Here is a 14,355-nt window from a genome sequence, read left to right on the forward strand (position 1 = left end):
CGATCGATTTGTAGTGCCTTCCTTGACGTGATCAATGGCAAAGCAACATAGATCTTCAAAGTTATGACTGTGTTCGAGACAGTGTGCAACAAGGGGAGCTTGCAGCTTGTTGTTATGAAGACAACTCTTATGTTCAGTGATGCGTCTCCTCAGAGTCCGTGTGGTCTGCCCCACGTAAATTTTAAAACATGGGCAGAAAATAACATATACCACGAACATAGAAGAGCAGGTGGTCAGATGTTTGAGTTTGTACAGTTTCTTTGTGCCTGGATGTTTAAAACTATCAGTAAACTCAATCGTTCCGGTAGTGACGCTCCTACCGGGGGTATTTAAATTTTAGAAGTTCAGAGCCGCCCCATGTAAGCCATCTGTTTGGACTCAGCTGAAGCGGTTGTTTCCGCTCTTTTAAGGTACAAGTTAGTATTTGAACACTAAGAAGTTAAAACATAATGAGAGACTGTCTAAGTTCCTTTTGTTTTTCCTTTCTGTTTTGCGGACTGATCGGTCGGGTCACACCCTGATGCAGCTAGTCAGTGAAACGCTGGCCTCCGTCGGTGTGCCGATCAGTTGAAGATAAGTGGCTTTATTCCTCTATCTACAATTACATACATGTGAAGCATAAGTTTCTTTGCTCGTATTAACTCATTTTTGAAGGTTTTGCCTGTGAGGTTACCGTCTAACCACCTTGATATCCACTTTTGTGGCAGTGGGAGGGCCTTTTCTGAGGCTTTTTTCCTTCTTTTTGAGTGAAATGTGAGGTGACACGATATTTTCTTATGTCCTATTATCACAGCAGTCGCCAATTGAAAGTGTTGGTTTACATATGCTAGGTACGCCACTGCAGTCATGCAGAAATGTTTTCATAAGCTCAGGCTCATCTATTCTATTTCCTCTTTTCTCGACCATTCTTCTACTAATATCTTGATTCACTCCCTAGTAATTTCAACCATTGATTATTATAATGCCCTCTATCAAGGCATAACCCAGAAAGAAATCCATCGTTTACAATTATTACAAAATACTGCTGTTAAATTAATCTATCATACTAAAAGGGTTGATCATGTCACCCCTCTTCTCTGTAAAGCACACTGGCTGCCCTTTTCTCATCCTCTTTCCTTTAAAATACTTCTCCTCACCTTCAAAACAAAAAATTCTAATCAACTGGCATTTATAGGTAAACTTTTGATCCCATACTCATCATCAAGGGTCCTCCGATCAAATAATCAAAATTTACTTTCTATACCGTCAATATGGGAATTGTTTCATGACACCACTCGCAAATCCATCTTCTCAGTTACCTCCCCCTCTTTGTGGAATGCCCATCCACTCGACATTCGATTAGAGAACTCCCTCGAAAAGTTTAAAACTAAACTTAAAACTTTCCTCTTTAAAGATGCTTACATTCTCTAGCATCAGCCTTCACTTTCTAACTTCCTGATTCATATATAGTTTTGAAATATCTAACACTTCCTCTGAAGTGACTCAGGGAACTACAGACCAGTGAGTTAACCTCAGTTCCGGGGAAGATGGCTGAATCATTAATCAAAGACAGCATCAATGAGCATATAGAGAGAAATAATCTGATGAGAACCAGCCAGCATGGTTTCTGTAAAGGAAGATCTTGCCAAACAAACCTACTGTACTTCTTCAAGGGGATAAACAAACAATTGGACCATGGTGACCCCATAGACATCATATATCTGGACTTCCAAAAAGCCTTCAACAAAGTACCCCATGAGCGCCTGCTAAGAAAACTGTGAAACCACGGAGTGGAAGGAGACGTGAACAGATGGATCTGTAATTGGCTGGAGGACAGGAAGCAGAGAGTGGGAGTAAAGGGACACTACTCGGAATGGGAAGCAGTTACGAGTGGTGTCCTGCAGGAAACAGCAGTGCTGGGACCACTGCTGTTCAATATATCCATTAATGACCTAGAAGGAGGGACGAAGTGCGAGGTTATAAAATTTGCGGACGACACAAAATTCTCCAGCAGGGTTAGAACTGTTGAGGAATGTGAAGAGCTACAAAGGGACCTGAACAAACTGAGTGAATGGGCGAATAAATGGCAAATGTGCTTCAATGTAGAGAAATGCAAAGTCTTGCACATAGGGAAAGGAAACCCGATGTACAACTATAGCATGAGGGGGATGGTATTGGGGGAAAAGCAACCTAGAAAAGGACTTGGGGGTTCTGGTGGACCAAACAATGAAGCCGGGGGCACAATGCGCAGCGGCCTCAAAGAAGGCGAACAGAATGCTGGGCATTATCGAAAAAGGAATCACTACCAGAACCAAAGAGGTTATCTTGCCGCTATATCGGGTGATGGTGCGCCCGCATCTGGAATACTGTGTTCAATACTGGTCGCCGTACCTTAAGAAGGATATGGCGACACTCGAGAGAGTCCAAAGAAGAGCAACGAAAATGATAAAGGAAAACCTTCCATATGCCAAGAGGCTGGAGGAACTGGAGCTCTTTTCCCTGGAAAAACGAAGACTTAGAGAGGACATGATAGAAACTTACAAGATCATAAAAGGTATAGAGAGGGTAGAGAGGGACAGATTCTTTAGACTGGCCGGGGAAACAAGAACAAGAGGGCACTCAAGAAAATTGAAGGGAGACAGATTCAGAACGAATGCTAGGAAGTTCTTCTTCACTCAGAGGGTGGTGGATGCCTGGAATGCACTTCCAGAGGAGGTGGTAGAGCAGAGTACGATTTTGGGTTTCAAGAAGAGGTTGGACAGGTTCCTGAAGGAAAAGGGGATTGAGGGATATAGATAGAGGGGATACTATACAGGACAAAATGTCTTCAGTAGAGGATCACTTACAGGTCACTGACCTGGGGGGCCACCGCGAGAGCGGACTGTGGTCTGTCTCGGCAGAGGCGATGCTTATGTTCTTATATTCTTATATTGTTTTTACCACTCCCCATTTACTGTCCTTTTTTATTAACTTTACTTCGGTGTATTTTAAACTACCTCTCCCTCCCCTACTATCCTTTCGTCTCATGTATGTTAATTTAAACTTGTCCAGTATTTTTAACATTTCATAAACTACTGTTTTTATTTGCTTCCTTTAATTGTTTTTATAATTTTTTTATAATGTACACCGTCTAGACATGTATTTTTGTAGACAGAATATCAAAAATAAAGAATCTAAGACTTGCTAGTGTTCAACCTCAGGGACGTCAGAAGGCCAGTTGGGTCAAAGGACTATAACTGGATGGATTCCTCATTAGTCCCGGTGTATTTTCTTGCCCTTATAAGTGTTTAAATACTATTTCAATTAATTTATCCTTTCTTCTTTGTGCTTATTTTTTTCTCATGATTCTTTCTTTTATAAATATACCTTATTCAATTCATTTGAGGACTCACTTGAAATAATAATGAAGAGAACCACTCTCATTTTGACTTTTGCCCTAGAGTTTGATAGGGACTTAATTCTATGGACATACTTTAGGCACTTGAATGATAAGTTTTTTGTTTCCACTATACATGTTTTTCCTGATTTGTCTAAAGAAACACAAAAGAGAAGAAAAGATTTTCTTAGTTATAGAACCAGAGTTTTGGCTCTGGATGCTCAGTTTCTTATAAAAATTCCTGCAAAATGTTGTATTTTTTTAGAAGGGTAGAATTTCTTAATTTTTGATCCAAAACAATTATGTGAGTTTATTACAGTCACTATTGGTTCAATTAAACCACCCACAGTGTAGCGAACCAGCTGTCTGGGGGTTAACTATGTCCCTGATTCTGTCTAATAGGTTAAGTATTTGTTTTGCTTTATTTTAATTTTCTTTATTCTTGGATCCAAAGATTGTGGACTAAATAATTAATCTATTTGATGTTAATTCAATTATATTTACCTTATTGGATTATTTCCAAATCCTTTCAAGTTTTTGTACTTGTTATTATGATGAAATATTTGAATAAAAATAAAGTTTAAAAAAAACATACTAAATACACTCTAATTTATCGAACGTGTACTTAGCTTGCTTAGCAGCAACACCTCTGACGGAATATCCATTTCAACCCTTTCTTCAGGGCGTAGGTGAGCTTTTAGAGTAGAATGCTGCAAAGCCAAAATGAAAATCACATTAGTGACCTTACTATTAACAGCCCTCAAAAAAATTATTTTGTATACAACTTTACATATGAAAAAAACCCCTGTACTTGTTGCATATCAATCATAAAAATCAATCCATAAAAATCAAATTCTTCATGTTACACCACTCACTGGATGAACGCTAACTGAAACTTGTTGCTGCAGGCATGACTGATTAATAAAGATGGCCACGGCATATCTCCTGCATGTCTTATGAGAGGCTCCACCCACTTTGTACATGACCGCGTACTCACAGCTGATAGAGTTCACAAACGTAGTGGTGCACTGCGCTAATCTGCTACTGTCAACCATTGTGCATCCTCATTCAGGCCTGCAGGGGCTATTGTATTTGCTTCAAAAATCCATCTTAATTAACTGAGTGCAAGTAATCTATCTATTCATTTTCATTCTAAAAACAGTGCATACAAAAATTGCATAACAAGTTACCTGAAAAAACACCACTTATCTATCAGTGAAATACATAAGAATAATTTTCAGCCCCCTCCCCCTGATTTCAATATATTCAAGATATCCATACAATAGTACTAACAACTCATAAATAAATCAGTCCCTATACATTATTCTTCTCCCTCACACCCACCCCCCTTCCCTGGATGTAAAATATATAACCAAAAGTAAAGGGAAAAACCAACCAATTAGAATCAATAAAATTGGTCTATGAACCCCACGTCAGATTAAACCACTTACCCCTTTGTTCAGACATCATTTTCTCGTAACGATAACACAAGCATATCGAATTCTACCAAAAAGTGAAATTTAAGCGGTCACAATTCTTCCAGGTTTTCATACTCATTTGTATGGCTACCCCAATCATTATACCCAATAACCTGTTTTTATGCCTATCTGCTGGAGATAGAATATATCAGCTTCCCACATAATACCGCTTCATATGACATCGGAACCACAGTCTCTAGAATTAGAGTAATATATCCCCATATAGATCTCCAAAAACTGAGTATCAAAGGACAATAGAACAATTGATGATCCAGTGTCCCTATATCGAGATGACAGAGCCAGCATCTATTTGACTTAGAACTATCTTTATTTCTACAAATGAACAGGGGTCCATTTGCTTCAGATTTGGGCGAAGTGCCAAAAATTTCTTCCTCATAGCAGCTGTTGCCTTTGCAAAATCAAGGAAGAAAAACAGTTTGGATTAGCATATTTTTCGCTCCATAAGACGCTCCCTAGATTTAGAGGAGGAAAACAAGAAAAAAACATTCTAAACCAAATTCTCCCTGCTAAGCCCTGTACCCTGTGCCCCCTCTGGCAGTCTAGTGGTAGGCCAGGACAGGGCAGGTAGGGACAGGGCACAGGGCAGGCAGGCCTAGTGGTAGACAGGCCGGCCTAGTGACAGGCAGGCAGGGCCACCCATTCCGAGGCAAGCAGGTAGGCAAGGGGATAGTGTTTACAGTGCTACAAAGCATGAATTTTTTTCAACCCAAGGCTTAAAAACAAAAACACAGCCCTGCAACCCTTTTAAAAAAAAAGCACAATTGGTCCTCCACATTCATAGAGCAACACACTCTTTTCCCTGCTGCCCCCATGGCACTATCTCATGCTGCCCTGTGTCCCAAAACTGGAGCTTCACTTCTGAACGGAGGCTTCCCCTCACAAAGGCAGGGCCACTGGGCAGCGGGGTATTCTCTTCCTCCTTGTGTGCCGCTGAAAAGATGGCTGTCCCAGGAAGGACCTAATTTAAAATGCCTGCCGCTTGTCTTGCTCCACTCCTTTCTCCCTCCCATTGGCTCCTAAGCTTCCTCCCTGCGTGCTTTGACTCGTGAGGCCCCCCTTTTATGGCAGGCCTCACAAGTTGCTCCGGCCTGCTTCTAAGCCATTTTCAGCCCATTTATACAATCTGTATCATAAAACAACTCAAGTTTCAGATTCAAAAATCAAGACTTTGATGTTTATGCAAGAAAAAATATCTGCCATTTGGTGAAACTTTCAAATCATTTTTCTGTTTTAAAGATGAGTGCAATGGTCTTTGCTCTTACAGTCCCAACTTCCTATAGATCTGTCATTGAAGATGGAAGAATGAATTGAAAAGATAATGTATATTTCTTTTCTTTGTGCCTTCCTTCTCCCCATTCACTGGCTAGTTACATTATTTACTGGATTTTTCTTACTGTATTCTGCACTTCTAGAATGGAATCAGAGAAGTTTATATGGCTGTTATAAAATAATTTTCCTAAGCTTCTTTAGGGAGTTGGTCCATACTTTAAGGCTGTGTCCATTTGTAAGTGAGAGGAGATAGAGAGTGATTTACCTCCAGAAATGGCTTTAAAATTACACTTCTCCCTCGGTATTCACGGGGGATAAAGGCAGAGAATTGAATTGAGACAGTGAATTGAGAAAAACCGCAAATATCTTCTCATCTGGTTCTGACCCACCCCCGCCTCCTTCCCGCCTTCCCCAGAATCTTGGCCTTATGTGGTGGTCTAGCAGGCTTTCGGGGCAGGAGCGATCTTCCTACGCTCCTGCCCCATGCAGATCACCAATAGGAGCGTAGGAAGATCGCTCCTTCTCCAAAAGCCCGCTAGACTACCAGGTAAGGCCGGGATGCTGGGAGGAAGGCTGGAGAGAGGCAGAAATGTGCTAAACAAAAAAATTGCGAATTTGTGAAATCGCAAGTGTCGAAACCGCGAATGGGGAGGGAGAAGTGTAGTTCTTATAGTTATAAACAAATCTTTTTGTATGCTTGAAATTACCTGTCTAACCTGATATTACTTAAAATGCAAACCTCATTTCTTTTTTTTAAAATTCTTTATTCATTTTAATAACTTACATCAAGTGCATCAAAAAATATCCACATTTTAACTTAATATATCACCTGAATTCTACAATTTTTCATATTAAATAAAATTTATCCCTTTCCCTCCCATCCCTTTAATATCTCATATCATATAATACAGTCCCCCTCCCCCCACCCAATTTTTTCATTTGTACAAATCAGGGAAAATGGTAACTCTTCATTACAATAATTTGTTAATGGCCTCCACACATCTTGAAATTTATTAAAATTCCCTTTCTGAATAGCTAATGATCTTTACATTTTATAAATATGAAATACTGAATTCCACCAAAAACTGTAGTTCAATCTATTCCCATTTTTCCAATTACATTTCTTAGCTTCATCGTTATCTGAGGAACCTCCATTTTAAGAATGGTCTAGGGGAAGAGATGAACCTGGATGAAAATGGAGAACTCGTCATTGGATACGATATTTTGAATTTGAACTTTCTTCCTAATACAACATTGGAATATAAAGTTGTTGGACGTTATAACCCCCATGCTCCCCCAGGGCAGGATTTCACCATTGATGAGAAGGCGATCGTCTGGGAGAGTTCTTTCACTCAGGTCAGATTTAAGCGATCAGAGGTGCTGATCCAAACAGGTATCATGAAACTTGTCATAAAATGGTCAATAGAATGGTGTATTTTGGCTTTCTGGGCAAAACGTTAGCTTCCAGATTCTGTATAGATCACTTAAATTGGAGTGCTGATCCCATGTGTGTACCTATAGGGCTAGATTCACTAAGCAAACAGATCATGTACCGATCGGTTTGTGACCCCTTTGCGACCTGATTTTCCTCTGATCCGATTCACTAACCTCTCCTCCGTTCCGATTCTGATCCATGCATGCAAATGAAGGGAAACAGCATGCAAAGTAGGACGGACACAATTCACTAAACATTTTTCAGGCACACCAACTGACTGACCAATCCAAAAACAAGTGACTGGTGAGGACCAGTCACTTGTACTAAAACCCTGCTCTCAGGCCCAATCTCCTGCTCTCTGCCCTGATCTCCTGCTCTTAGCCCCAACTCTCCTACCCTTCCCTGCAGTTCAAGCCCATTATTTTAACGTGCCTTTAAAACCATGGGCCGGCAATGCACTTATGCAGAATATATAAAAAATCTTCCTTTTTTATATATTCTGCAAAAACCCGCATGCCTTCCCCCCCCCCATGACGATGCCCCCCAATGATACCCCCGTGTGCCTTTGTCCACTGCTGTCACAGCCTATGGCAGCAAGGGCAGGGCCTAAGGCCCTGATTGGCTCAGGTTCCTCAGGCTCCACCCTTGGGAGGGGCCTGTGGCACCTCAGCTAATCAGGGACTTCCTTAGTAAGTAATGCCTCTCTCAATGAGTCTGATGCATGGCCCTTGTTGGCTCATGCATGGGCTCATGCATGCACCCCATGCATCAGGCACCTCGGGCTCCTCCCTTGGAAGGGGCCTGAGGCACCTCAGCCAATCAGGGCCCTCCTTAGTGATTACCTAAGTACCTAAGTACTCACTAAGGAAGTCTCTGATTGGCTGAGGCACTTTCAGGCCCTTTCCAAGAGAGGAGCCCAAGGCGCTTGATGCAATCAGAGCTTAAGGCCCCACCCCATGCATCAGACTAGAGAATGACATGGGGAAAAAAATCTGTCCCCTTCACTGCATCGTCCCCGGCCCACCATCCTCTGCACCACCCCGTCACCGCCGTTCCCTTCACCGTCCCGTCACCGTCACCGCCATCCCTTTCACCGCCCTGTCACCGCCACTGCCATCCCATTCACCGCCCCATCACCGTCCCCGCAGCATCCATATAAGCCTTAGTACTGCAATATTTAGCTTATTCCTTTCTTATAAATCAAAGTTCTGGCTGCTGAACTAGAGAAAGAGATGTTCAGCTGGCAGGGCTTTGTTTATAACTTTTTATCAACACAACTAATATACTACTTTATCCTAAAGCAAAAAATAAATAAATAAATAGAATTTTTTTTTTCTACATTTGTTGTCTGGTTTCTGCTTTCCACAACTTCTCATTCAATTCCTTCCATCCACTGTGTGTCTTCTCTCTGCGTCTTCCATTTGCTGTTACTGTGCCTCTCCCTTCACCCTCTCCCACAATTGGTCTAGCACCCATCTTCTTCCCTTCGTTCCCCCATAGTCTGGCATCTGTCTTCTTCCCTTCCAGCGTCTTCTCCCCACTCTGCCTTCCACATTTCCCTTCAGGGTATGTTCCTGTCTGGGTATGTCAGGGTATGTTCAATGTCTGTTCTATTCCTTTCCACCACCCTTCCCTCCCTCCTTTACCATCTGTTCCTTTCTACCACCCTTCTTTCATATCTTCTATCAGTCCCCCCACCATCACTAGCAGTCTCTCTTCTCCCTTACCATGAGCAAATAGAACTTCTGAAAATTGTATTGCTGAGGCATTATTTCTAATACGCCTTTTTTTCCAGATGGATAATGACATCGATTTTATAATTCTTACTGTCTGCTCTGATTTCATTCACAATTTGGTTTGTGTTGTGGCTGAGGATTCCGTGACGCATTTAACCTTTTCCTGTCTCTTGAACTGTGATTTCAAGTTGATTCCTTCAATAATGGAGTCTCACGGCAGTAGCAGTTTTCTCTTTTGGGCTCTTTTGACATTGTTTAAGGGATTTCTTGCACATTTGGTGCTGGTCTTCTTTGATGAGGTCACTTCAGAATCTATTTCCAAGGAAGAGAAACTTTTTCCCTTTCACTCCCTCCTTCATTGTGTGAGCCGGGAACACGCGGTCCCCGCAGCCCCCACCCGCCCACCCGCACGCCAGCTCGATCATTTAACCAGCTTCCTCTCTCCACCTCACCTTAGTTTGCCGGCTTTCTTTTTCGGCGACCGGCACACTTTCAAAGAGCTGCACATGCGTTGCTGCTCAAAGTTCAATCTTCTGCAACTTCCTGTTTCCAGTTGGGTCAGAGCAGAAGATTGAATACTGAGCAGCCGCGCATGCGCGGCTCTTTGAAAGCGTGCCGGTCACCGAAAAAGAAAGCCAGCAAACTAAGGTGAGGTAGAGAGAGGAAGCTGGTTAAACGATCTAGCCGGCGTGCAGGTGGGTGATGCGGGGACCGCGCGATCCTTGATGCCTCATTGCGGTGACAAGACCATTCACCGCTCCGCGGGGCGGTGAATGGCCTTGTCCCTGTCCCCGCAGAGGCTGCTATTTTTCATTCCCCGTTTTGGCGGGTTACCCGCGGCTAAACACAGTAGCCGCGGGTCATTCTCTACATCAAACTCATCAAGAGAGGCATTAGAGCAGGAGGGATTGAGCATCCCTCCTTATCTGTTAAAGGTACGGGGAGGGGACTGGGAATGGGAAGGGGGCATCCGGTGGGTGGCAGGAGGGAGTCAGCCTCCCTCCTGCCATATGTTTTTTTTTGTAGGGGTGAAGTCAGGGGTGGGACCAATGGCAGGAGGGAGTGAGAACCCTCCTGCCGTAATTTTAAAGGGCGGCAGTGGCTGGGCACATTTTTGGGAGGATTCGGGGAAGGGGGGATGGAGCACTTCTCAAGAGAGGGAGGGGGGTTCATTTTTTTTTTTAATAAACTAATATTTTGTGTGTGGAAAACAAGCAAAATATCTGCCGATTAAAAAGAAAAATTAAAAGCGGGCAGAAGCCCTGACAGCAGTGACAAGAGGCTGGTTCTCCTGTTACTACTGTCAGGGCTCTAGCGATCCGTGTAGTTGGTTGGTGGCATGCCTCCTGTGGCAAAAGCAGAGGCGGAAGGACAAATGGCTAAAGATGTAAATAAGGGAGACAAAAATTTTTTCTGATATATTAGTGAAAGGAGGAAATGAAAAATGGAATTTCTAAACTAAAGGATGCTAGGAACCGATATGTGGTGTGTGATGAGGAAAAAGCAAATGTGCTAAACAAATACTTCAATTCTGTGTTCACAGAAGAAAATCCTGGAGAAGGACCGAGATTTTCTGGCAAAGTTACACGATAAAATGGAGTACCGAATGAAGGGATACTTTTCATGTGTCTTGCAGTTTTCTTCCAACTGTGTTTGAAGTTGTAAATCCAGACATTGTTTGCCTTCTCTTGCTGAAATATTACAAGGCTATTTTATGTTTGAAAAGATGTGTGTTCTTATGCTATGTTTAATCCAGACATTGTTTGCCTTCTCTTGCTGAAATCCTGCAAGGCTATTTTATTATGTAGTTTTCCTTAAGTTATGTTTGAAGTTGTAAACTCAGACTGTTTGCCTTCTCTTGCTGATATATTACAAGGTCATTGTATGTTTGAGAGATGTGTTTTCTTATTCTGTTGTGAAGCAAATTCAATTGTTTTCTTAGCTGTATTTGTAAGAAAATTTAGATAAGAGGCTCTGACCAAAGCACTTCTAGACCTTGGTCTTAGGTAGTAAAGGATTTGTTATTTCTTTTAAAGTTGCATGTGATCTGTGTCCATATATGGTTTGCATTTACGTCATATGCTGACGACCCTTACCCATGTAAAATGATATAAAAAGAGGTACAGAATATTCAATAAAGCGGACATGTTTAGGAGATAATAGGCGTCTGTTTTCTCTTAGATATTGTCTCCGGATGCATCTGCTTGTTAAATGACAGAGTGTGTACGGCCATAATCGGGCCTTATCCTTTTCACCATATTTTCACACATGTAACGCGCGCATTATACACGATTTAACAAACCGTGCATAACCATGCGCGTTATACGTGTGAGCGCGTTTTACAATTTTTTTTTACATTCTGATCCGGCATTCCCCCTGCGAACCTGTTTCTTCACCAGGCTTTTGAGCAATGTATCACAAAAACAAACTTGGAAAAACACGCAGTATTGAAGATTGTGGTTTCTTTCAGCAATAGCAACTCTCCAGCCTTTTCCACGGCTGGGCAACAGAATTGCCAGGTCCCCTTTTGTAAATAGCTTTTACAAGCCCCCACAAAGTCCCAACCCTAGCTCTTCAGGGATCCTCCCCAATTCTGTAAGTCCCTTGGGTTTGTAATGTAGAAAGAAAAACCCCCAAGCACACAAAAAGAAACTTTCACCAGCGTTTCCTGGCTTTAACACAGCTGGAGTGCAGCAGCTTAATTAATGCTGGAAACAGCTGCAGCATTGCTTACAGCCCAGTATTTGTCAAAACAAAACTTCTTCAAAGTTCTTAAGAAAATTGTCCCAACAAAATATTCTCCCTGGAAACAGTACCTTCATTCATTAGCGGGAGACTGCCAAGCTCACATCCATGGCTTCCACACCTTCGACAGGCATTTCCCATTCAGTAGTGTCCATGCTTTCTTGAGCACACATTTGCTCTGTTGCTCCATGGGTTCCTGAGTGAAGTCTGCCCTTTACCTGGCCTGGAAAGTCCTTTCTGCCAGGTCCTCATGGGCTGTCTGCCTTACTGACTTGGAGAGCTGTTTAAGAGAGTTATAACCACTCCCTACCTTAGGTGTTTGGGAGGCTGACTTGCGTACTCTCTGGCTCCCCCCTCTAGGTCAGATTGCTACTAGGAAACTGATTAAATCTCCTCAGGGAGCTAGCTCTCTTACTAGGCTGAGGAACTGGATTGGATTCCAGCTCCTGGTCAGGTTCAAGGTAGGCAGCTCTGCTCTCAAGATCTTCTGCCTCATCATGCACAGCTAGTTTTCTGCCCTGGACAATGGATTTGCTATAGGTTTTAACTCTGACATTATCATTCTTAGGGAAGGAAATGTCACAAGAGGGAGTGGAAAATATGAAAAAGGATCTGCAAAAGTTAGAGGAATGGTCCAATGCCTGGCAACTAAAATTCAGTGCAAAGAAATGCAGAGTAATGCATTTGGGGATTAATAATTGGAAGGAACCGTATATGCTGGGAGGTGAGAAGCTGATATGCAGGGACGGGGAGAGGGACCTTGGGGTGATAGTGTCCGAAGATCTAAAGGCGAAAAAACAGAGTGACAAGGCGGTGGCTGCAGCCAGAAGGATGCTGGGCTGTACAAAGAGAGGCATAGCCAGTAGAAGGAAAAAGGTGTTGATGCCCCTGTACAGGTCATTGGTAAGGCCCCACTTGGAGTATTGTGTTCAGTTTTGGACACCCTATCTGGCAAAGGACATAAGAAGACTTGAAGCGGTCCAGAGGACGGCGACGAAAATGATAGGAGGCTTGCGCCAGAAGACGTATGAGGAGAGACTGGATGCCGTGAATATGTATACCCTAGAGCAGGGGTCTCAAAGTCCCTCCTGGAGGGCCGCAATCCAGTCGGGTTTTCAGGATTTCCCCAATGAATATGCATGAGATCTATGTGCATGCACTGCTTTCAATGCATATACAGTGGTGCCTCACACAACGAACTTAATCCGTTCCAGGAGCAAGTTTGTTATGTGAAACGTTCGTTGTGTGAAACGCGTTTTCCCATAAGAATACCTGTAAAACAAAATAATTCGTTCTGCAGCCCTACATTTCCCTCCCTCCACCTCACCTCACATGCAGAGCCTGCCAGCCTTCTCCCTCACCCAGCCGCACGATCTCAAAAAGCTGTGCACGCGCAGCTGCTGGAGTTGATCAATGTTCTCTCTCCTGCAACTTCCGGTTTCCGGTTGCGTCAGAGGAGAAGATTGAACAACAGAGCATGCACGCATGTGCTGCTCTTTGAAAGTGTGTGGCTGGCCGAAAAAGAAAGCCGGAAAACTCGGTTTTTAAGGTAAGGTGGAGGGAGATGATGGAACACTGCATTCAGACAGGAGGGTGCTGCTGTTCCCGGCTCACATTAGAAAGCGGCGAGAGTAGTTCCGCCCCCCCCCCCCCCCGGGCCCCTCGGGCGACTTCGTTGTGTGAAACGAAGTTCGTTATAGGGAGCAAGACAAAAAGTTCGTTATGCGCAGCGTTCGCTGTACGAGGCGTCCGTTATGCGAGGCACCACTGTATATTGTTAAATCCTGAAAACCTGAATGGATTGCGGTCCTCAAGGAGGGACTTTGAGATCCGTGCCCTAGAGGAAAGGAAGGACAGGGGAGATATGATTCAGACGTTCAAATACTTGAAGGGTATTAACATAGAACAAAATCTTTTCCAGAGAAAGTAAAATTGTAAAACCAGAGAACATAATTTGAGGATGAGGGGTGGTAGATTCAAGAGCAATGTTAGGAAATTCTACTTTACGGAGAGGGTGGTAGATGCCTGGAATGCGCTCCCGAGAGACGTGGTGGAGAGCAAAACGGTGACTGAGTTCAAAGAAGCGTGGGATGAACACAGAAGATTTAGAATCAGAAAATAATATTAAATATTGAACTAAGGCCAGTACTGGGTAGACTTGCACGGTCTGTGTCTGTATATGGCCGTTTTGGGGGAGGATGGGCTGGAGAGGGCTTCAATGGCTGGGAGGGTTTAGATGGGCAAGAGTAGGTTTTAACAGAGATTTCGGCAGTTGGAACCCAAGCACAGTACCAGATAGAGTTTTGGATTCTTGCC

At 43.1% G+C, this 14,355-nt stretch overlaps 1 protein-coding gene across 1 annotated transcript in view; it reads left to right on the top strand.

Annotated features, from left to right (window-relative positions):
* LOC117368559 (vomeronasal type-2 receptor 116-like) overlaps nucleotides 1–14,355 on the top strand; it is a 31,214-nt gene that overhangs the window by 13,132 nt on the left and 3,727 nt on the right. Inside the window, exon 4 of the mRNA XM_033962291.1 lies at nucleotides 7,252–7,516. Coding sequence (XP_033818182.1) covers nucleotides 7,252–7,516 — 265 coding nt within the window. The remainder of the gene's footprint in view (nucleotides 1–7,251; nucleotides 7,517–14,355) is intronic.

The sequence above is a fragment of the Geotrypetes seraphini genome, chromosome 10 (genome assembly GCF_902459505.1).
Source record: "Geotrypetes seraphini chromosome 10, aGeoSer1.1, whole genome shotgun sequence".
Classification (NCBI taxonomy): Eukaryota; Metazoa; Chordata; class Amphibia; order Gymnophiona; family Dermophiidae; genus Geotrypetes; species Geotrypetes seraphini.